This window comes from Elaeis guineensis, chromosome 12 (genome assembly GCF_000442705.2).
Source record: "Elaeis guineensis isolate ETL-2024a chromosome 12, EG11, whole genome shotgun sequence".
Taxonomy (NCBI): Eukaryota; Viridiplantae; Streptophyta; class Magnoliopsida; order Arecales; family Arecaceae; genus Elaeis; species Elaeis guineensis.
This window is the reverse complement of record NC_026004.2, coordinates 9,361,800-9,386,722: the sequence shown is the minus strand read 5'-3', so window position 1 is coordinate 9,386,722 and position 24,923 is coordinate 9,361,800. Positions and strand designations below refer to the sequence as shown.

The 24,923-nt window shown below is 38.9% G+C and overlaps 2 protein-coding genes and 1 long non-coding RNA gene across 7 annotated transcripts; 1 reads left to right on the top strand and 2 right to left on the bottom strand.

Moving 5' to 3' along the window:
- Nucleotides 1-6,772, top strand: LOC105037002 (uncharacterized). Of its 4 annotated transcripts, XR_012135962.1 has the most exons (4): nt 1-1,782; nt 3,210-4,415; nt 4,535-4,739; nt 6,486-6,772. It is a non-coding gene; the product is annotated as an uncharacterized lncRNA (long non-coding RNA). The 4 variants fall into 4 exon arrangements; XR_012135960.1 differs by lacking the exon at nt 1-1,782 and having other exon boundaries at nt 2,500-4,415; nt 6,505-6,772; XR_012135959.1 differs by lacking the exon at nt 1-1,782 and having other exon boundaries at nt 2,500-4,415.
- Nucleotides 6,773-10,054: 3,282 nt separating this feature from the next.
- LOC105055357 (putative disease resistance protein RGA3) lies at nt 10,055-14,254 on the bottom strand. Of its 2 annotated transcripts, XM_073246556.1 has the most exons (3): nt 10,771-14,254; nt 10,411-10,701; nt 10,055-10,305 (listed from the first exon to the last, which is right to left on the bottom strand). In XM_073246556.1, exons 1-2 carry the CDS (start codon nt 14,077-14,079, stop codon nt 10,453-10,455), a joined length of 3,558 nt encoding a protein of 1,185 aa, XP_073102657.1. In that variant the 5' UTR covers nt 14,080-14,254; the 3' UTR covers nt 10,055-10,305; nt 10,411-10,452. The 2 variants fall into 2 exon arrangements, with proteins under 2 accessions (XP_073102657.1, XP_029123476.2); XM_029267643.2 differs by having other exon boundaries at nt 10,411-14,253.
- Nucleotides 14,255-16,992: 2,738 nt separating this feature from the next.
- Nucleotides 16,993-23,265, bottom strand: LOC114914691 (putative disease resistance protein RGA3). The gene is given in 8 exon segments (XM_073246557.1): nt 16,993-18,043; nt 18,150-18,666; nt 18,668-18,740; nt 20,303-20,956; nt 20,958-22,130; nt 22,132-22,364; nt 22,663-22,721; nt 22,724-23,265. Coding segments are annotated over 7 exon segments (3,159 nt in total). The 5' UTR covers nt 23,211-23,265; the 3' UTR covers nt 16,993-18,043; nt 18,150-18,186.
- Between the last annotated feature and the right edge of the window lie 1,658 nt (nt 23,266-24,923).

Sequence of the window (24,923 nt, the reverse complement as noted above, 5' to 3'; positions counted from 1 at the left end):
AAGGGTGGGGAGGGAGGGGGACGAGGCATTCCTGTTGGTGGATGGTCGACCGCCAAGGAGTGTGTTAGTATGGAAGAAGCATTAAGGCATAGTGGTGGTTGACCATCAATTGAAATGTTGGGGAGATGTCAATGGAGCATGGAGACAGGAAGAGAGGAGAATCAAGGCCAGGCAGTAGTCAGCTTTCAGAAAAATTACCACAAGAACATTGGAGCAGGGTGGTGGGTCCATGATACAAGACTTTCTATTAGTTGTGAATGGGGATAAGTTAGACCTAGGGTTTCTTTCCATCAATCATGAGGTGGGGAGAGAATGAAATAGTTGAGAGATCAAGAAAAGAGGTGTTGGCTAATTTTATGATTTGAGAAATAGTAGATTTTGGTACATGTGTTGCAAGTTAGTCAAGATACCAAATTGAATATCTGTTAGGGTGCCCAGACTTGGTTTCTCTACATTCATAATTCTAGATTTGATCCAAATTTTAAAGTGGACAAAATATTTTATGTAGATTCATTTTTCTGACAAAGAAGCCACTACCATGCCCTTTTCTTTGGTTGAGGGAGGGATCTTTCTGACAACTTCCATTAAGATAAAGTTTCTAATTAATAAATAAATAACTTATTTTAATTAAAGTGATTGGCTTATCATTGCCATTCAAATTCTTTTCTTTGGAAATGTTGGTCGTTATTGATTTATCCTTAGTGACCTTGTTGTCTTTGTACATCTATAATTGATATTATTGGTAACCTGATATCACAAGAAACATTTTTATAGCAAAATTAGCCTTTTTTTTTGTGGAAAAAGAATGTCATATTTGCTGGAGGTTGTACTTTGATTTTGTTGATGTAATAGCTTGTAGATGCTAATTCATGTGATCCATCCTATATGTTCTTATGAACCCACTGTTTTATCATGTTTATTTCATGAATGTGTCATCTGGTTATCACATATAAACCAATATGTTGTATATTCATGGTTTGTTGTGTTCAGTTACGTACTTATTGAAACAAAGTAAATGCAGATAGAACATATGAAAGCCATATGCAATTTTATGATGAACCAGGTGTTTGATTTGTATTTCACTCTACATGATTGCTGGTTTCTTTAAATTAGTCTACACAAATGTCTTGATCATCTAGGGGGACTCTTGGGCTCTAATATGCTCGCCCTTGTTGCCAAATGCACTATCCTCTTAATTTGTTATAGTCTCTTAGAAAGATAAGCAAATGAGTTTAAGCATGAATAACATGCTTTTGAGACATCATATAAACTTGGGAATTGGGAAGTTGCCTTGTTATGCATCATTAGGAAGTTTTTGCCTCACACTTAGGATCTGCCAGGCCTGGTTTCTCTTTTGAATCTAAGCATTTCCTTGATGCTAGCCAATCATCAAGGAATGAAGCCTAATAGAAAGCTTCTAGGGCGTTAGTGGTTCTAACTTCTCAAGTCCTTACATGACCCTTGATGATTCTTTCTTTCTTTATTCCCTTCCATCCCTTATGAATTTTTGTTATTTTTACGTTGTTGAGCATGTTCTTGAGTTGTAATGTTTGCAATTCACTCAATTCACAACCTTCCATTTATATTTTGTGTCAAATCTTCCGTTTTCTCTATTATTTGTTCGATGATGAGATATTATCATTTAAATCTACGCACGGTGGAAAAAATTGAGCATCCAATGATATTTGAATGTTCAGAGATCCCAGTTGTAATCATCTGTGGAAAGGCTCCCGGAACAAAGGTTCTCATGATTGTTGGGAAAAAGGAAAAATCCTCATGTTGGTAAGTCTCGTGCAGACTCTATCTTAACATAAGTGAGAAGTGCATTTGGAACATGAGTTTGGAGGTGGATAGTGGAGTCGTCCAACTCAATGTTTATACATATATATGTATGTTTGTATATATGTGTGTGTGTGTGTATAATTGAGAAGTGCATTTGGAACATGAGTTTGGGTGTGGATAGTGGAGGAGTCCAACTCAATGTTTATATATATATATATATATATACATATACATACATACATACATACATGTACGTACGTACATGTATATATATATATATATGTATATGTATGTATGTATGTATCTATATGTATGTATACATATATATATATGCGTGCATGCGTGCGTGGATATATATAGATATGTAGATATATATATATATGTATATGTATATGTATATATATATATATATGTAGATGTATATATAGGTATACACACACACACACACACACACACATATATATGTATATACACACACACACACACACATATATATATGTATATATATATACACACACACACATATAGATATACATATATAGAGATATATATATAGATATACATATATATATACACATATAGATATACATATATATAGATATACATATATATATATACCCATATATATATATATATATATATATATATATATATATATATATATATATATATATATATATATATATATATATATATATATATATGTGCGTGTGTGTGTGTGTGTGCATGGACACACATAGATATGCATATATATTCTTGTAGTTAAGTGTTTTTGTTTCATGTTGGGGGATTCTGCTCATTGTATGTTGAATCTTCAGAAAGATCACATGATTGCTTTGGATGTGATGCAAATACTGATTTATAGGTATTTGGTGCAGGCTAAGTGCCAATTATAATACACTCTCGAGCTTTGGTTGATCGTATTGTGGTTGATAAACCTAACTTGTAGGGCTGGGATAAAGTATCTGCTGAAGTTACTTGTCCGTTACACTTCTTCCCTTTTTTTTTCTTTTAACAAGCAGCATTTTATTGCCTTGTTTGAGGGTAAGCCTTGGCACAATGGTGACCTGGTTGTCATAGATTTCAAAATACAAAAACAACCTCTTTGCTTGTGAGGGCAAGGCTATGTACATTTGACCCTCTCCAGACCTCGTAGTGATAGGAGCCTCGCACACTAGGCTGCCTTGTGTTCTATCCCCTTGTTTTAGGGACTTTCCACCTCAATGCTGCCTATTTGCCAATTTCCACTCTTCTGGTGTTTATGCTAGTGGCTATCGTATATGACATCATCTAAATTGCTAATTTCAATCACTCTAGGTCGCTTCTTGTTTTCTTACCTTGTTGAATGAATCAAATTAGTTGTTCTGTTGCATCAACTTAGTACTGAGTTATTTAAATGCTTGGGTTAACTGTCTACTATTTTCTAGGACCAATGTTCTGTATTTCTGTATCTCTACTTGCTCATACCTTCAGCTACCTCTTCTGGGATAGCAGCTCATCTGTGTAGCATGGCAGGGAGACGAAGTGTGAGTTAATGAGTAGCTTGATCTGCTTTTAAATTCTTTGACTTACTAGCTGCGAGAGATTTATTGATTAGCATTTAGAAATTTGATTAAATTTGGTCATCACCTTATTTTTGAAATTTCACCATTTTTCATTTATCCACTTTATCTTATGTCCTGATATTTGGTAATTTTCCATCAGGTGCCATTGTGAGAGGTTCAAGAAGGGTGAGATTGTTAAATAAATTTGTAGAAAATAAATGTGAATATAGACCAACCGCTTGAACCAAGATTTTTCATACCGTGCCGAATCGGCTGATACACCCTGTATCGTACCGGACTGGCGGAAAACCAGCATGATTCGGTCGATAAATTCGGTGCACCGACGGTACGGAGGGAAAAAAGAGAAAAAGTGAGAGAGAGAGGAGAGAGGGAGGTGGGAGCCGTCGGAGGCCGATGGTGGCCAGCTGTGACTGTCGGAGAGCTTCCGAGCCCTGTATCACCCGATAGGACTTTCAAGAGAGCAAGAGAGAGCGCTTGGGGGAGGACCTACCGGATGGACGGCGCCTCTGTCCTCAATGGCCGGCGAGCCAACACTGACGGCCTGAGGGCGGTCGAGCGGGCGGAGCCGCGAAGCCGGAGCCCCTTCGCGGCTCTGCCCTTTCTTCTTTTTCGAAACAGGCCGTCGTCTGTTTTCTTTTTTTTTTTTGGTTTTAAACTGATGAAGTCGGCAACCCAGTTGCCGACTTCAGAGATTTTTTCTAAAAAATTCAAAAATCGTGAAGTCGGCAAACTATTTGCAGGCTTCACTTAAAACTACATTTTTTTTAAAAAACTTGCGAAACAGGGGTGTCTCCCCTGTTTCACGCCTGCGGCATTGCATACGTGGACTGCGTCCTTCGGTGGCCAGTCGGAGGCCATCCGGCAGCCCCGCCGGCTCCTTCCCCTTCCTTTTGTTTTTCCTCCTCTTTATTTCTCTTTTTTCTCTTTTTCTTCTTCCGGTTCGGGTCTGCTTGCCTTCGTCAGTTCTCCTCGGTTCAGTATGGTACGAAAGTAACGAAACCGTACCGCCAGCCGGTGATACGACCGACGGTACCGGCTCAGCATACCTTGGCTTGAACTCTATATGGGGTAAAATTCTGATATCTTGCTGCCTTCTCTATAGAATCTTTATTGCTTGAGTTTGATTTCTTGCTATCGATGTTATAACTTGTTGCTTCTGACATATGATCAATTGCTGTAATTTGTAGGTATTCTGATGGGAGTTAAAGCTAAGGCTGAACAACTTAATAGACTTGAATAGGATGACTTGGAGGCCACTACCTCATCTCAATCTAGAGTTTGCTTCAGCTTATTGTTTAAGGTTAAGCTTGACATCTGGTCATCTTATGTTCATAGATGGATGAAGAGGAGCATTATAATTGAAAAAAAGAAGCTGGGCTCTTCACTCTTCAGGCAAGCACTATGTTGTGATAGTGTAATGTTGTTATTTTTCTCCAAGATTTCATTCACTTTACATTTCACATTTTTTCTATTTTATTATTGAGTGAGCCTCTTTTTTTTTTTAATTTCCAGTTGATTGCATTTATTCTTGGCCATCACTGGTGTTCTAGCTAGAGCTCAATTAACTTCTGTTTAATTAATCGATTCTGAATCAATGGCCTTGACTTTTGATTTTAGATGGTTGTTATGGTGTTCTAAGTAGAGCTCAAGCAACTTCTGTTTAATTAATTGATTCTAAATCAATGGCCTTGAGTTTTGATTTTAGATGGTCGTTATGTATGCACCCACGGGCCACGGATGAGGCCTAGAATAGAACTATTACTTAGACAACAGAAGTTGATGAGGAAAGATGGGAACTGTGAAGGATATACTTAAGGTATGCATTATTAAGAAACGTTTTTCTTTTTTTCTCCCAGTCATGTTGCACTATCAGAACTAAACTGGTTCTTATATCTCAATCCTTTAGGACTATAACAGTGTCAATTTGTTTTCTGAAGTGAGGACTCTTGGTGCCTGATTGAACTTCAGCTTTACTTTGTATTATTTGAGTGAAATGTATAGAACTGTAGGTTGCTATTTGAGAACCTAATGGAATAATTTGCAACTCACTGTAGTGTTAGATGTGTTTCTTTTGTTATTATTGAGCTCGGGTTTAAATGTTGGTACAAACTCCTATTCCAGTTTGGTGTTGGTTCGGTATTTGATATTGGGGTGGATCCAGATGGTTCTGATGGACTGACACAGTCATTAACAACCCGAATGAAAAGAAAAAAAAAAAATAAAAAAAAAATGCATCCTGGGATGCCAAGCCATCTCAAATGCTGGGATCCAACCATCCTGGTCCATCTTGATCAGTACAAAATAGGATATTCTAGTTTGACATGAGAGGGGATTGGTGTCCCAGATGTGTCCCAGGTATTATTCTCAACAAAACGATCTGGTGCTTGCGGGAGATGTTGATATGATTCACTGAAGGATGTAGTAGTGAAATGCCTTTGCTTTGATTCTTTCTCAATAGATGGTTGATGGCTCAAGGAGGGGAATTACTAGCCCCCACCATTCTCATAGACTGAAGTTGGAGAATCTATTCTTCTCAGAGGATGTATAAACTTTTATTTCCTTCCACCCCTCCTTTTTATGAGTGTGCTGGCCTGCATGAGCATTGGATGGTAGTCTACTGGTTAGGTAAGAGTGGGAGCAAGTATGTAACCCCATACTTGGGGTGGAGATAGGCCCCCATATTTGCATATGGGGTGTGAATAGCATGTGGGCACAGGTGGTGCGTGTGATCAAAATATGAGAAGTATGTGATGGATGATTGTGATCCTGTCACTCAAGATTCCATTCTGATGTCTCGCTTTTGCATAACTGTGCTTGTGCAGCCATTAAATTAGGTTGAAGCAGGAAAACAAAAATTTAAGTGTTTTGGCTAAATAAATTTGAAATGGTACTAAAGTACGAGCTGCTTCCTGTAAACTGAATTTCATGGAGGCAAAAGATACAACTTTGACTGTATGACCATGGTATCACTTTTATATGGAACAATGTGCTTGATCAGAGCTAGGAGCTTCTTCAAAATGTCAATATTATCAAAAAAGAATGTATTATCTTTCCTCTTCTCTAGAAGAACTTGTCAAATTTCTAATCTATCAGCTTGTCATAAATAACTGTGCTTTGCCTTTATATGGTTGTTAGCAGCAACTACCTCATATTGCAGGAACATGATAATATTGGAGTTCTGGATAGATCTGAAGAGAAGGAGCGAGCACAAGCAAAAATCCAAAAATTAATTGCTGTATTTTGATATCTGTTCCACAAAGCACCAATGATGGGAACATCTGTTGTCAAAGGAGTGTTGAAGGCTGTCGGAATGACAAAGCTCTATCATGGGATGCATATGGATGTTAACATGATATATGGCTTTGACCTTTAACATGTTAAGGCACAATAGTAAATTTTAAATAGTTCTTTTTCTTTTGTTGTAATTTGGGGGTGTTTGGTTCGTAACTGAAATTGGAATGGGAATGAGAATCAGAATAGCTTGGAATCGAAATCGGAATGGCTAAATCTTCTAAAAAAGCGTTCTGTATAGATTGAGCCATTCTCATTCCATTCTGGAATCAAAATCGGAACGAGACTCCTTTCAACCAAATGGCTCATTCATTTCGATTTCAGACCCCACTCTCCCCAACCAAATAGTCTTTTAGTGGCATATTTATTTTTGAGAAGTCAACGCATTGTCTTAGAATTCTTACATTTCAAAGATTCATAGTGTAGCTGCTTGCTCATCAGGTGTAGCATCCTCTTCCTTCTATACAGGAAGACCGCTTAAAAGACCCCTTCACCTACTCAAGTTCGCCTGATTAGCATTATTTGTTTGCTTCATGATGATGCAGGGATCAAGCTACCCAATTTTTCAAATAAGGTTTAACATGTCCGTTTTGTTGTCTACTTAATGTTATTTTTCATCCATTTTTCTTGTTCTATTGATTGTGTATTTTGAGTAAATCCATCATATAATGACATATGAATACCTGGCTTAGGAAAGAGTCTGCTAGCAGCGGTGCTACTAGTTTTTGCTAGAGGTGCATTTCGTATTCATGCATTATGATCGTGTCGACATGATTTCAACATGAATATAATTATGAAAAATATGAATATGACATGATTAATAACTATATCAAAATTCTCCAACACATATATGAATCTATTTATTAAATATATTATTTATTTAACATGATTATTAAACGTGTCGTCATGGGTTAACATATTTATACTATATGTTTAATATGAATAATCTATTTTATGTAAAATATATATTTTAATAAATAAATTTTCTCTAATCTGTTTAAACAATATATTTCATACATATATATATATATATATATATAAACAACAATCAAGTAAATTATAACTCACACTAATATCATATAAATACATGATGGTGGCGGTGCATTTGAAACGAAAGAGAGAGTTGAGTTTGGTGGTTATGTGTGGGGATTTATATGCTTGTTTAGTTTTGTTTTAGGGTTTCTCATAAAAAAAATAAAAATTATATTTTTTTGTATATAAATTAAACATGTCATAAATGGATTTATAGGTTAACATGCGATACGACACGAAATTTTTTGTGTCATAAACAAGTCGACATGAACCTGTATAAGTCCATCACTAACATGAAAGTTAGGCGTCGTGGGTCATGTTCACATGTCGTGTTGAAAGTTGGCATCCTTAGTTTTTGCCCGTGATTTGTTATCACTACCCTCCTTTGCGTGAGAAGAGGCAGGCCTTAACCACTTTCAACTCTTATTTGTGGTCAAATCTTTCTCGCCTAATTCATCTTTTCATGTTTCTGTCCAATCAATTCATTCAATTATAGGATTAAATTACGTACGAAGTGCTCATTCTTCAGATTTTATTTTGTGCATCCAGTGTGCCGAAGTTTTGGTTTGCCGCGTCTGTTTACTCTCAAATCCATGAAAGAAAATGAATTACCACCTATGGAAAATATTAAGTAATCAAAAATCTTAGCAAGGACCTGATGGCTTCTTATATTGTCTTAGAATTCCGGGGAAGACGACCAATTCATCTAGTGAGATCTATCAATGATAGGGACTCTCTAACAGATGGTTCAAGATTTTTTTCCAAATATCAAACTACGAATGCGGTGAAAATAAATGAAATTGTAGTGCGGGACAAACACTATGGTGCATCTACGAAAGCATTGTCAATATGTTTGTTTAAATGAACGTTTGACTACTGTATCTTTGGTAGCTTTAATGAATGATGTTTGCTGATGCAGTGATGCTTGCTGTGTTTCCATAATCATGGATATGGTTGGAAAACACCATTGCAAGTTAGGAGCCCCTTAATCTACAAATAAAGTGAGATCAGTTGAGGAAAATAAGCAGTTGCTTCTTCCTAGGTGACACCAGATCACCTCAGTCTAATTTAGCATGGCTGGGGATTTTGCATGAACTTCTCAGTCCAGTACCATTAAAAATATACGATCTTCAGTATCCGTTATTAAATTTTAGAGACCTAAATAGCAACTGCAAAGCAGAAAACCGGTTCAGATAAAACTATTCTTTTGGCGGCTCCTCCTGAGAAACAAGCTACTGACGGAGGACACTCTCTTCAACGTGGCTGGAATCATCATCTCAGGTGCGGTCTATGTAGAAGAATGTTTGAAACAGCCAATCATCTCTTCTTTCTGTGTGGTTTTACTTCCTCCTTATGGGGAAACTTCTTTCACAAGCTGAAGATTAGAGGACTGCCAACCTCTCTATCGGACCTCTGCGGGACCTGGATGCGGCAAACCATTCCCAAAAAGGATGTAAATGGATGGATTCTCATCACCGTTGCTATCACTTGGGCTATCTGGTTAGAAAGGAATGATGGAATTTTCGGTGCTCAAACCGAGACGGCGGTAGGCACTCTTAGATTTTCTCCTGTCCAGCTGGAGTTTTGCAACCAAGATAAGATGCTGGGAGGGTAAAGAAAACTCTAATAGAAAATTGGAATTCAGTTGTATTTGTTAATTTTGTCTTACTTCTGGTGCTTCATATCTTATTCAGCCTAACTGCTTTTTGTCCACCTCTCCTTTGTCTATCTACTCTTACTGTTGCTTTGTATCTTTTTCTGGTTTTAATAAATTTTCAGTGCATAGCGCACTACAACCCTCTGAAGAAGCAACTGCAAATCTTTCGATTTCATGAATCAATGTTTCGTGTTGGGTAAATATGTTCGGTTCTCATACTAATTTTTTTTTTTTCCAAGGAGTCCAACCAATGGTACAGCATGCTGGCGCAGAACTAGTAATTGCAAGACGGGAATTCTAAAAACAGGACAAAACAGAAGTCCACTTCTGAGTTGGGATTTTCTTTATGATTTCTAAACAATTAAGGTCACGAAAACTGTGCGCTTTCGGTTGTTTATCCATTCACAGACAATCAAAGGACAGGGATGAACCCAAAAGTTTGTGCGTCCATCCTTCCTCATGTATTTGCGTCTAATGCACTCCCATACACCATCTACAGCATTGTGCAATGGCATCAGTTCTCTATGGTTTTTTTGACGTAACAAACCACCGTTGATGGCGTACCAAAAGATCTGATGCATGAAATTTGTTATTGGTTCTAATACCATCGATGAGATAATCTGATTGCTTGAATCATAAGTTGTTCGTGCTGGAATACTCATATAAAAATTAAGGAATTCAAGTTGGCCTCCAAGATTAAGGAGAAAGAAACATCAGAGACGGGGAGTGGGAGAAAAACTACTGATTTATTGCATACAAATTTCTAAAAGTTACACACCAGCAAATGATAATGTCATCAAAACAACAGGAAAAGAAAAATTACAAATGTATTAGAACTCCAGGAAATAGAAATTACAGAAGGCAAAATAAAATCAAACAGAAAGATTCAAATCAAACAACGGAACCATGAAAGGAGGGGGAAAAAGCATCAAGCGAAAGATGAGGAAAATCCTGAGCAGCCGGTGATCCTCTTGGTATCTGGGTAAAGAGAAGATTACTATAAGATTAGCGACATAACAACCAATTTAAAGGTGCTAGAGAAATCAAAAATGGAAACAAAAATGTAATGGAAGGAGAAATCACCTCAATGAAAAGAGGATGCTTGCATGCATGTGGACCCTTGCTTTATCGGTCCATTGATTCTTCTGATTCCACCACGTTGGTTTCGAAAGAGGGAGGGTCCTTGGTACACCGAATATATGATGAGAAGGTGCCATTGATCTTGACCTGGGGGATCGGCTGAATGATGGGCCAGTTGGGGCCGTCCTTGAGGAAGGTCTTAAGAAGTGGTAAGCTGCATGTTAGTTTAAATTCTTTGAGATTCTGCATAGCAGCCGGAGCATTTTGGAGTAGCTCCAATAACCACTGTGGGAGGTGCTCTGTCCGTCCATCAGCATCGGTGGTGGATGCATTTTGGAGTAGCTCCAATAACCACTGTGGGAGGTGCTCTGTCCGTCCATCAGCATCGGTGGTGGATGTCTCTATGAAATAAGAATGTAGATCTACTCTCAGGTATTGCAACTTATCAAGATTCTCCACGTGCTCCAACCTTGGGCGCTTCGCTATTCTCAGAGATTTCAGTGAGGGAAGGTTGTTGATTTCTTTTACGTTGTCGGCTCCATAGATATTCAATTCCTGTAAATTGGTGGTATGCCGTAGGCCTTCTGGAAGAGCTCTCAGCTTGGGACAATTAAATAGTCCCAACTTCGTTAGACGAGGTAGCAACTTGGGGGCTCCTCTTCTTTCTTCACCAAACTCCTCCACCATACCAAACGACCATTCTTCCCAGTTGGACATCTCCTTAAAATACAGCCCTTCAAGGTTGGGAAACGAAGTCGCTGCTGACGATGCACGGGGGCCAAGAAATTCAGGTCCGATGGTTTTGATTGCACCTGCTCCAATCGCAAGGAATGTCAGCTGGGGCAACAGGCCCAGTGGAGGAAGAGCTCTCAGCTTGGGACAATTAAATAGTTCCAACTTCGTTAGACAAGGTAGCAACTTGGGGGCTCCTCTTCTTTCTTCACCAACCCCCTCCACCATACCAAACGACCATTCTTCCCAGTTGGACATCTCTTCAAATTTCAGCTGTTCAAGCTTGGGAAATGAAGTCGCTGCTGACGATGCACGGGGGCCAAGAAATTCAGGTCCGATGGTTTTGATTGCACGCATTCTCCAAATGCAAAGGGATTTCAGCTGGGGCAACAGGCCCAGTGGAGGAAGTTGTGGGAATGATATACAATTACATAATTTTATGGATGTCAGGTTAGGAAAAGAGGCACTCAAAGGAGAGGACATCATCCAGCCCAAAAATCCAGTACCGATGAAGTCATAAATCTTGAGTTTCTGTAGGTGGGTGGATTGAGGAGAGAGCTCATTATAAATCTTGTCATTTCTCTGGATTGAAATTGCTTCTTCCTCTTCATTACTCTGGATTGCCATTGCTTCTTCCTCGTCATTACTCGGGCTTTCCATTGCTTCCCCCATCAAAATTAATGTCCTCAGAGAGCGGCTGTTTGCGAGTACCAAAGCTCCGCTTGGTTGTGCCCTCTTCAAATTGTTTATCTCCAGGAATCTCAGCCGGGACAGAGATTGTAGCTCCTTCAAATCACACCCCTCATCATCTCTTCTATCATCATGGCCGATCACAAATCCTTGAAGATGGTTCAAATGTTTTAATTTGCCTATTCCCTTTGGCACATGAGTTAATGGAGTTTCTTCAATACAAAGGCATCTTAGATTGCACAATTTGGTGATGGCCTTAGGGAGAGTATGCAAGTATCCACAACCTGATAGGTTCAATACCTCTAGGTTTACCAGGCATCCGATGGACTCTGGCAACTCTTCGATATCCGTCCCAGAAACATTTAAATATCTCAGATGCAAAAGATCTCCGATGGAGTGGAGGCTCTCAAGTCTCGTACCGCTCAGGTTCATGACTCGTAGAAACGTCGAACTTTCAAAAAGTTCATTCTCGACCATCGGCAACTTTAAACTCCTCCAAACAAGAAGAGTTCTTAGGCATTTTTGCTGTTTCATTACATCAGGAACTTCTAGTATCTCCCCTGTGTTAACCATTGACAAACGACGTAGTTTACTCAAAGGATTTGCGTTAGGTGATTGTTCGTGATCACCAAGAAAAATGCTCTCATCACGCATCAAAAAATGAGCAAGGGAACGTAGCAGATCATGCATCTTGCAGTAATTGCCAGCTACGTCACTCAAGCGACCATACTTATCACATGGCTGTAAAAGATTCCTCCCGATTAACTCCCTATAGAAATCCTCTGCTAAATCTTCCATAATTGTATCTCCCTCTGCTCTTCTTACAAAGCCTTCAGCCACCCAATAACGAATAAGCTCATCGCGATCCATGGTAAAATCCTCAGGAAACAACGAACAGTATAGAAAACACTGTTTGAGATCAGATGGTAAATATTCATAGCTTAAAAATAGAGCTCTTGGGAGTTGTTCTTGAAGTTGGCTCATAGACCAGGCATCACTTTTGAGAATTTTATTCCATTCCACGTTGCTTCTCTCCTTCGACCTTAAAACCCCTCCAATGGTTTTGATTGCAAGAGGAAGACCGCCGCATTTTTTAACAATTTTAACCCCAATTTCTTGTAAGCTAGAGATCTCCTCCTCCTCATCATCATTATCTCCAAAGACTATCTTGCAGAGCAATTTCCAACCACTGTGGTCATCCATTTTATCAACATGATGGATCTCTGCTCCCTCTGTTACAATACTTCCAGCCACGTTCCTATCTCGAGTGGTAATTACAATCTTGCCGGTAGATGTTGCATTTTCAATGGCATATCTAAGCAAATCCTCCCATACATCTTTTTCCCATACATCATCTAATACAATAAAGAATCTTTTTGAAAGAACCAAGGAAAGACAGGTTACAAGCTCTGCCTTGGTTTCAGCCTTCCCATAATTTCCACCCCCACCCCTAATTATCTCTTTTAGCATTTTTGTTTCTGAAAAATCTTGAGAAATACACACCCATACTCGTATAGGAAAGTTCTCTTTTATTATTTTGTTATTGTATATGTTAGAAGCAAGAGTGGTCTTGCCGATTCCACCCATCCCAACGATCCCCAAAACTCGGTATTTTTTATTATCGTCCTTAATTAATAACTCCACGAGACTTTGGGTAGCCTCTTCAATTTTTGGCCCTACAATATCAGACTTAATCACATTGGGAAAAGTTTGACGGGTATTTACTCTACCCTCTAGAGCACTTTGCCTAGTGTATTTTAGTGCAGGCAATTTTGATCTATCCTTGTTAATCTCTTTTAGCCTATCATTAAGTTCTTTAATTTTTTTACCAATTTCATGCTTGAACTGGAGGAAGCCAGGGGAATAAAATGAAGATGAGGTGTCGCGTACCGCTAATGTGGAGGGATGATTTTCCAACAATATTCTGCCCTCGATCATACAACGCTCGATGATATCCTCCGCATCATACATCACATCTTTCAACTCCACCACCCAGTTATTGATGGTCCGGTCTTCATGCCTCTTGTGCTCTGCTGATTCAAGATATCCGCTTAGCCTCTCTATTCTTCTTTGAAGCTGCTTGAGCTCGTCCTGCACATCTCGCATAATGAAAATCTCTCCCCAGATAAATTCTGAGAGCTTGTCAAGCAATTTTCCCACAAAGGCTTCTAAGATCATGGCCATTTTTTCAGACTGGCAGAGGAGGATGGATCTCTCACCACTCAAAGAGAAGAGCAGGTCGTGAGGCATTATTGATCCTTTTAAGTCTATATGTAAAGATCCCAAATACCTTGACCTCGATGATTGACGGTATTTTAAGGTGCTTTGATAGCTGTGCAGTGGATGATCCAGCGGTCGCCAGGCAAGGAAGGAAGGTGCGTTTTTCTTTCGCGCGAGGGATATCAGTGTTTAATGATAGGCATTTGCGACGGTGCTCCCAAGGCCATTTATGGCATCCTTCATTTAAATAAATTCTGGCCGTCCGATTAATAAGGAACGGCAAAAAAAGTTTTTATCGGAAACTTCCAGTAGCCAGTCACGTGGCAGGTGCGTGTAATTTGTTCAAAAGTCAGGGGCGTTTACAAAATGTGACTTCGGTTGTACGGTAATTGTTGAGCGGCATTTTGGAAGTCATCTTCTTCCTCATTCTCAATCGTTTTCAAACTTGTGTTCTTCCTTATTTCTCGATCCATGGTATCCATCTCCTATTGGCGATCAAGTAGAAGATCATGTGAAGCGACGATTGGTGCTCGTCGGCGGTTGTGGATGATATGTCTTCGTCTCATTGGTATTTTTCGATGGCGTGCGGCGGCTGCCATAATGTCGTGGATCGTTCCCGTATTGGTCTTCTCTACTAGAGGGTGTCTTTTACCACGTTCGATCAGTGTTCCGGTCGATCATTTATTCAAGGAATACCCTCTTTTACTTCCCGCAGACCAACTGTTCGACGAAATTCCGAACCACCTTCCGACCAACAATTTTCTTCAGTTCTTTCATCAAACAGTAAGTTGTCTGTTATGAAACCTTTCATTCATTTGGTTGGTTTAATTTATCTTATAAGAAAAGAAAAGTTTTGAAGTTCTCGTGTAAAGCGAATTCTGTTGGAATCCAAAAAAAAGAAAAATGATACATGGTGTTGGGGTAATGCATATTCGGTATTCAAATGGTGGTTATTAGATGGTAGAGATAAATCTATCTATTTACCATTCTGTCACTGACTTCATGAACAGTATATTTGAAATTCGAATTTCTTTATGTCAGTTGAGCACATATTTATTTTACTGTTATCTACCGTCACTTCCCATTATAAGGCCAGTGCTTCATGCCAGAAACATATCTGACTAACTAAAAGATGGCCATTATTTTCATTTCGTGATGTATGTACATGTATATCTTTTGAATCTCTATCGGCCCATTCTTTTACAGAAAAAAATTTTCTAAAAATTTATATTTATCTAGATAAATATTTTTTAGAAACTATGCAGATAAAAAAATAATTTATTCATATTCTTTTATACATAAAAATTTGGTGTTTGTAGGTTAAAATTCCTATCCATACATGGTTGCACGATAGAATCATGGTATAAAGTAAATTAATCTTTATTTATGAACTATGTAGAAAATGAGTTCCATGCAAGATACAACTTCAATGCAAGCTATTGATTTGGCAATAGATATAAGGTGCTCTCCGAGACGATTGGCTAGTGTAATTGATAATTTAAATAATGCACAGAAGGATGTGGTGAAAGAGATGGGATTTGGCAGTATATTATATTTACCAGCGATCAATCTCCATCAAGTTTTTTTAGCTTGGTTGTTGAAAAGATGTGATCCCATTAAAAGATCGATCTTGATTAACAACATAGATATCTATATTACAGAATGGGATTTACATTGCATAATAGGGTTGAGTGATAAAGGAGAGGAGATATTGAGTCAAAAGCACAAACCCAATCAAGTTTTATTGGACATCTATGCTATAGGGGGCATAAGACAGATCACTATAAATTACTTGATTTCGTGTATCAAGAATAGTGATGATGGAGATGAATATTTTAAAAGAAGATTCATTCTTTTACTAATAGGAGTTTTTGTTGCCCCATGCATAAGGGCTGATATTCCTATTTCCTACTTAAATATTGTTGAAGATGTCAACCATATTCATACATATAATTGGGCAAAATTCACCTTAGATTTTCTCTTTTCAAATATTTCAAAGGTGCAGTCTGGGAAGGCAAAACATCTACAAGGATACCTTGCATTTCTTTAGGTTGGAACTTTTATATAATATTCAAGTAATCTTGTTCTTATTTGTAATTTATTTTATTTAATTATTAGGCCTGAAATGTTCTATATGTAGTTCTGGTACTATGAGCATATTTGGGTTTCTCTACCTCGATCTGTTATTGTTTCTCGTGCACATCCTCTCATGGGTTACTAGATAGAGGAGCATTGTAGACATAGAGAGGAGTATGAGATGGAGCATGGATGGGGCAATGGGGAGGTGATAATGCTATTGAGTCTTCTTAAGAGAGAAGAGCCTCTGTGTCTAGGGAGGAGATCGAAAAATATGATGGCGAATGTTATGGATCCCCAAGTAATATCAAAATAAACTTTTATGAGTTTGTACATTTATTATGTATGTCAAGCTAATATTATTTTATATAGCAGAAGAAGCATATAATGTTTGGATTAAATGAGTCACCACAAGATTTAAAGTATCGAGCCACTAGTAAGGAGGGGCCTTCTGAAAATTGTAAAGGTGTGGAGAAAGCTCCTTCTGAAATTTGTGAGAGTATGGAGAAAGCTCAGGTGCAAGGCCACAATCAATTTTCAGAGGTACTAACAATTGATTTTATCTCTTACTGTGATCTTTATTAATAGATGGGATGAGAAATACCAATACTAATTATATTGGCAGGAAATAATTCTTCTCTTTTCACGATGTTTGTTATCTTTGGAGCAACAATAACATCGTTTAGAGAGCAAAGTTGATCAAGGGATCTCACTAATGCAAGAAAAGTTTCAAGTATCATAAAACTTTTGATATGAAAAATTATAATATACATGTGTTGAAACGATTTTTGCACTATGAATAATTAAGATCTATATGGATTCAATTTTTTTTTTTTCGTAGGAGATATTGAGGAGGCTAGATGACAAGGTGCAAATTCAACCCATAAATGATATACCAATTGTGCAGAAAGATTTAGAGTTACAATGGAATATTTCTTCGACATGCCATGAGGTTACTTTTATGCAGGTAGTCACTTAAGAAAAAAAGAAAGAGAAAAGTATCCTCTCACACAACTACTAGAACTTTGTTATCTGCTGTAGCTCAGAGAGTAAAGACAAGGTACCAGAAGAAGCCTTGTTCATACGTAAAATCTTCTTAGATAGTAGAATCCAAATAGTACAGGAAAAGAAAGTGGACAAAAGTATCGAAAAAAACTCAATTATATTTCACCAGCTGTGAAGTTTTACCAGCAAGTAGTATGTTAAAAACATCAATAGTCAATGAAGACATGCCTAGCAATCCCATTAAGATACTTGGCAGCGTGCAAGTTGGTTTAAGCTCAGATGCTCTAATGACTATAGTAAAACTATAGTGTCTCCTGTTTACAAAGTAATCCATTGTTTTTAAGAAAAAAAAAGAAAGATGACTTGCACACTTCATATGTTTCTTTAGATGAAGCAAAAAAAAGAAAAGTATCTTTGATTTTAAAATGTAACTACCAGTTACAAAATCTAATACAATCGATGAGATAATGTGATTACTTGAATCTCCGCCTGTTGTAACACTGACAGGCTGTTTCAAATCTGACCAATCTTCCATCACAAAAGAATCATAAGTTATTCGTGCTGGAATACTCGTATCAAAATTCAGGAATTCAAGTTGGCCTCCAAGATTAAGGAGAAAAAAACATCAGAGACAGAGTGTGGGAGAAAAACTGCTGATTTATTGCATACAAATTTCTAAAAGTGGCACACCAGCAAATGATAATGTCATCAAACCAACAGGAAAAGGAAATTACAAACGGATCAGAAGTCCAAGAAATAGAAATTACAGAACAACATGAAATCCAACAGAGAGGTTTAAATCAAACAACGGAACCAATGAAAGGAGGGGAAAAAAGCATCAAGCGAAAGATTGAAAAAATCTTGAGCACCCAGTGATCCTTTATCTTCGAGAAAGAAACAGGAGCATTGGTATCTGGGTAAAGAGAAGATTACAATAAGATTAGCGGTATAACAACCAAGTTAAAGCTGCTAGAGAAATTAAAAATGGAAAAAAAAAATGTAATGGAAGGAGAAATCACCGTGTTCAAGAGAGGCTGCTTCCAGACCCTTGCTTTATCAACCCACTGATTCTTCTGATTCCATCACGGTGGCATCGAAAGAGGGAGGGTCCTTGGCATGCCGAATATATGATGACCTGCCTCTTGGACGCCGACACTCTTCGATCTCGACCTGGGGGATCGGCTGAATAATGGGCCAGTGGGGGCCGTCCTTGAGGAAGGTCTTAAGCAGTGGCAACCTGCACTCTAGCCCAAATAGTTTTAGATTGGGCAGAGCAGCCGGAGCATTTTGGAGTAGCTCCAATAACCACTGTGGGAAGCGCTGGGGGAGGCGCTCTGTCTGTCCATCAGCATCCTTGGGGAATATCTCTATGGAACGAGATAAATTTACTCTCAGGAATTGCAACTTATCAAGATTCTCCACGTGCTCCAACCTCGGGCACTTCCATATTTCCAGAGATTTCAGTAAGGGAAGGTTGTTGATTTCTTTTAAGTTGTCGGCGCCCCCGATATTCAGTTCCTGTAAATTGGTGGCATGCCCGTAGGCCTTCTGGAAGAGCTCTCAGCTTGGGACAATAAAAAAGATCCAATTTCGTGAGATAAGGCGGGATCCTCTCCTTTCTTCACCAAACCCCTCCACTGTACCAAACGGCCATTCTTCCCAGTTGTACATATGGTAAAATGCCAGTTGTTCAAGGTTGGGAAATGAAGTCGCTGCTGACGATGCACGGGGGCCAAGAAATTCAGGTCCGATGGTTTTGATTGCATCTGCCCTATAAATTCGAAGGGATTTCAGCTGGGGCAACAGGCCTAGTGGAGGAAGAGCTCTCAGCTTGGACACCTTTCAAGTTCCAACTTCGTTAGAGGAGGCAGCGACTCGGGAACTCCGCTTCTTTCTTCACCAACCCCCTCCACCATATCAAACGATCATTTTTCTTAGTCATACAAATATTAGGATTTAATGTCTTGAGATTCGATCCACATTGAGCCCACAGCGAGATCCGTAATGAAAAATAGAGTCCAATGAGATTAAGATTACCTCAAACGGAGCTCGAAAGGAGGAGATATATGTGAGAGAAGTCGGCACAGAATCTGGAGCGATGGAAGACCATCGGTGGGCCGACGAAGTGGCAGCGGTGGGCCGCGGCCTAGGTGCGGCAGTGCACGGCTGGGCGTGGCAGGGCACGGTGCCTAACCCAGGCTCAGGCGCACGGGCCGGCCCGGGCCCGGGCGTACGGGGCACGCAGGCCGGCCCAGGCCCGGGCATGCGGGGAGCGGCCCAGGCCCACGCACGCCCTTGGGAGCCCGTTGCCTGATCCACCGTGGACCGAACGGTGCACAGGGAGGTCCGTGGACCATGTGGGTGTTCCCATGCATTTCTCATGGTCTATGGCACTGTTCCGTGAATTGATACACGATCCAACGGTATGGGTTGATCCCGATCTCGATCCAACGGTTTGGAGAGTTATTTGGGTTTGATTAGAAGTCCTAATCACCATCTAACATGGGTTTAAGCTTATATAAGGCACTGTTTGATGAACAGTAGCTGGTGGTGGCTTGGTGGTCTCGTGACTTGGTACGGCGCTGTTCTGAGAAGAATGCAGAAAAATCGAGAGCCCACGCGAAGAGAGAGAGAAATTTGTGATGCTGAGAGAAGGAGTAGGGAGGCTCATGGACAGCGAACAGCGGTCGCTTCAGGGATTTATGGGGTCTTGTTAGAGAAAAATTTTGTGAGGAAAAATTTTCTGTAAGGGAGAAATAGGATGTACGAGGGTTGAAAGTGAGATATCCTCTTGTAATATTTTTTTTCTCGTAGTGAAGTTTGCATGTCCCGTAGAGACGAGTTCTTTTTTGACTGATGCACATAATTGATTATTTTTTATTTTATTTTTTTTTCTTCCTGCTACATCGTGTGGTATCAAAAAATTTTTGAGAGATGGTGTTTTGGCCAGACATTTTTTCGACATTTTTTCAACAACAAGTGTGAAAGCTTCAGCTCGAAATGAGTCGCTGCTGATGATGCACGTGGGCCAAGAAATTCAGATCCGATTATTTTGATTGCATCAACTCTTATTATTATAAGATATTTCAGCTGGGGCAACAGGCCTAGTGGAGGAAGAGCTCTCAGCGCGGGACAATATTCAAGTTTCAACTTCGTGAGACGAGGCAGCAACTTGGGGGCTCCTGTTGTTTCTTCACCAACCCCCTCCACCATACCAAACGACCATTCTTCCCAGTTGGACATCCTTGTAAATTCCAGCTCTTCGAGCTTGGGAAATGAAGTCGTTGCTGACGATGCATGGAGGCCAAGAAATTCAGGTCCGATGGTTTTAATTGCACGTGCTCCCCTAATATAAAGATATTTCAACTGGGGCAACAGGCCCAGTGGAGGAAGCTGTGGGAATGATATACAATTATCCAGTGTTATGAATGTCGGGTTGGGAAACATCAGCCACCTGTAAAATCCAGTACCAACGAAGTTTCTAATCATAAGATTCTGTAGGTGGGTGGATTGAGGAGAGAGCTCATCATAAATCTTGTCATTTCTCTGGATCGCTTCTTCCGTATACATAGATCGTTCACAACTCAAACATAGCGTCCTCAGAGAGCTGCTGTTTGCGAGTACCAAAGCGCCGCTTGGTTGTGCCCTCTCCAAACTCGGTATCTCCAGGAATCTCAGCTGGGACAAAGATTGTAGCTCCTTCAAATCACACCCCTCATCATCTCTTCTATCATCATGGCCAATCACAAATCCTTGAAGATGGTTCAGATGTTTTAATTTGCCTATTCCCTTTGGCACATGAGTTAATGGAATTCCTTGGAGACAGGCATCTTAGATTGCACAATTTTGTGATGGCCTTAGGGAGAGTATGCAAGGATCTACAATGTGCGAAGTTCAATATCTGTAGGTTTACGAGGCATCCGATGGACTCTGGCAACTCCTTGATCTCCGTCTTAGAAACATTTAAATATCTCAGGTGCAAAAGATCTCCTGCGGAGTCTGGGAGGTTCTCAAGTCGAGTACCGCCTAGGTCCATGACTCGCAGAAACCTCAATTTTTTAAAAAGTTCATTCTCGACCATCTTTGTCTCATAACTGTTCCAAACAAGAAAACTTCTTAGGCATTTTTGCTGTTTTATTTCATCAGGAACTTCTAGTCTCTCCCCTGTGTTAACCATCGACAAACGACGGAGTTTACTCAAAGGATTTGTGTTAGGTGATTGCTCGTGATCACCAAGAAAAATGCTCTCATCACGTATCAAAAAATGAGCAAGGGAACGTAGCAGATCATGCATCTTGCAGTAATTGCCAGCTACGTCACTCAAGCGACCAAACTGATCATATGGCTGTAAAAGGTTCCTCCCGATTAACTCCCTATAGAAATCCTCTGCTAAATCTTCCATAATTGTATCTCCCTGTGTTCTTCTTACAAAGCCTTCAGCCACCCAGCAACGAATAAGCTCATCGCGATGCATCCTATAGTCCTCCGGAAACAACGAACAATAAAGAAAACACTGTTTGCAACCCGATGGTAAATATTCATAGCTTAAAAATAGAGCTCTTGGGAGTTTTTTTTGAAGTTGGCTCATAGAGCATACTTCGCTTTTGAGAACCTTGTTCCATTCTAGGTTGCTTCTCTCCTTCGACCTTAAAACCCTTGCAATGACCTTGATAGCAAGAGGAAGGCCGTCACATTTTTCAACAATTTGAACCCCGATTTCTTTTAAGCCAGAGATCTCCTCCTCCTCATCATCATCTCTAAAGACTATCTTGCAGAGCAATTCCCAACCACTGTCAATATCTATTTTATTAACATGGCGAATCTCTGCTCCAATATCTCTAGCAACGTTCGTACTTTGAGTAGTAATCAGAATCCTACCACTAGCTGTTGCATTTTCAACGGCATATCTAAGCAAATGCTCCCATACATCTTTCTCCCATACATCATCTAACACAATAAAGAATCTTTGTGAAAGTGTAGAGCAAAGATGGTGTATATATGAGTTCCTGCTTAGTTTCAGCCTCCCTATAATTTCCACCTGCACCCCTAATTATATCTTTCAGCAATTTTATTTCTGAAAATTCCTGAGAAACACACACCCATACTTGTCTAGGAAAGTTCTCTTTTATCCTTTCGTCATTAAATATGTGAGAAGCAAGTGTGGCCTTGCCAATTCCACCCATACCAACAATCCCAAAAACTTGGCATTTTCTATTATCTTCCTTAGTCAATGACTCCACACAGGGCCGGCCCTGGGACAGGTCAAACTGAACGACCGCCCCAGGCCCCAGACCTAGACCTTGTATTGATGTTTCAATAGGGTGCAAGGATGGTTTTCTACAATATTATAACAAGAAAAATAATTAAATAGGTTAATGATGGATTTTATACACTGTTTAACGAATATATCTATAGAAAATTATTGTACGTAGATTAATTTTTCAATGATAATTAATATTTAAAGTATGTTAATTTTTAATAGAGAAGATCTTATTTTTTTTATTTAACCCTAGGTCTAAAAAATATCATGACCGGCCCTGACTCCACGAGACTCCGGGTAGCCTCTTCAATTTGTGTCCCTACAATATCTCCATAGAAAAAGTCTGACGATTATTTACCCCCCTCACTTGATCACCTTGCCTAGTGTATTCTAGTGTAGATAATACATTTGATCTATCTTTTTCAATCTCATTCCACCTATCATTAAGCGTTCTAATTTCATTACCAATTATATGGCGGAACTTCAAGCAGCTAAAGTAAGAAAATAAAGATATACCGTAATGGCGTACCGCTGATTTGGGTGGACGATCTTCCAACAATTTTCTGCCCTCGATCTTACAACGTTCAACGATATCTTCAGCATCATACGCGATATCTTTCAACATCACCCATGTATTGATATTTCGGTCTGTATACCTCTTCTGCTCCGCAGATTCGAGATAGCCTGCTATCCTTTCCATTCTTCTCTGAAGCTTCTTGAGCTCGTTCTCAACGCCTAGCAACATGGATATCTCTTCCTTTGCAACTTCCACAAGTTTGTCAATGCATGCTTCTATGAAGGCATCTAAAATCATTGCCATTTTCTGAGAGCAGTGAAGGCTGGAGGATCTCACACCGCTCAAGAAAACAAGTTGGCTCTCAAATTCCATGTCTTCCGTCTTCTATAGCACTGCCTCAAGTCCTTTACTTAAAAGCGAAGCAACAACTGCTGTTGGCTCTTGCTCGTACGTACGTAGAAGCTATTCTTCTCGTGATACAAATCACATCAAAGCACGAAAAAGGAAGAGTAAGAGATAGAAGCCTAGAGCGAATTGAGATTTTGGTTACCCTCTGGCGAGATACTTGACATGTTCTCGTTGTTTCCTGTATGCCGCTGATCCATTATGAGTAGCCATTGGCTGGTTACATGGTACATACTTTAGCCTTTTGTCAATCCACACCTGATCGATCTCACAACGTTACTAGCAACTACTTGGTTTGGCCCGGCTCTCAAATCAATAATCTAACAGTTAAAAAACAATAAAATATTACATCATCTTACGTACCTATAGTTTAAAAATTTCTTATGCATATATTTCAATATGTATAAGATATAAACATTGGATGATATGTGTTGAGGTCGAGTGGACTTGGTCTTGGACGTAACCCAATCATGTAGGGTAATTAATCTGATTTAGTCTCGGGTTAAGGATCAAAGTGCAAACCAAGTTTGGCTTTGATTAAACTGGATTCGGGTGATAACCCAACCAATCGATATCTCTACCATCTGTTGGAAGCCTGGCCCAAAAAGAAACAGCATAGAACATCTGTTTCTTGTTAAAGCAGCCTCACTCTTATCAACTTTTCTTTTTTGCAACAGAACATCTGTTTCTTGTTAAAGCAGCCTCGCTCTAATCAACTTTTCATTTTTGTAACAATGCTTTCTTGGAAAGTTTGTCATTATCTTCAACTACTGGTAATTTCTATGATATCTATCGTTAGTATCTGTAACAAAAAGTAATGAATAATAGTGAAAAATAAAATGCTTAAATTTATTGTCCACAAAATAAATATAATTTTTTATCTTATTTGGACAACCAAACTCCCAATCCAGGGACATTATGTGCCTAGTTTCTGATAGAATCGGGTGCAATACATTAAAACTTTTGAAAATTGCAGTCAATGACTATTTGCTAATAAAAATCTGAATTAATGTCTATTTAAGCATTCTTCTAGACGTTAGCAATGAAGTTTTTGATATCTATACGTTTCATCTTTGGTGGAATCTCATCTTACCTATATTTAATTATAAAATAATAGTTTTGAATTTGTAAATTTTACACAAAAAAAAAGTGTTGCAAGAAATGGCTAGATTAATTTTCTTTTTTTTTTTAAATACAAAATGATGCACACTGGGAATTTCCATATGATTCTACTCTTGCATCTAAGTACAATATGTATAATATACATTCCATAAATTTTCGATGAATATTTACCAAACATCTGATGCACACATATTGAGTATCCAATACATGCTGATAATTTTGTGATTGAGTGGACTTTTTTATGTAATATACTTGATGTAGAATTTTTATGTCGACTTTCTAGCTAAAATATCATTTTGTTAAATATAAATTACATCATTTAGTTAAATATAAATTATCTTTTCATTTTGAAAATAATTTTTTCCATTTGGAAGCAAAAAGTCTCAACCTTTGTTTCCTAAATAGTCCACCCTCAAACTAGGTAGCAACTAGATTTTCTTCTTTACAATTTGAAAAACACCAAAAATGGTGGATACAATGTGATCCCCT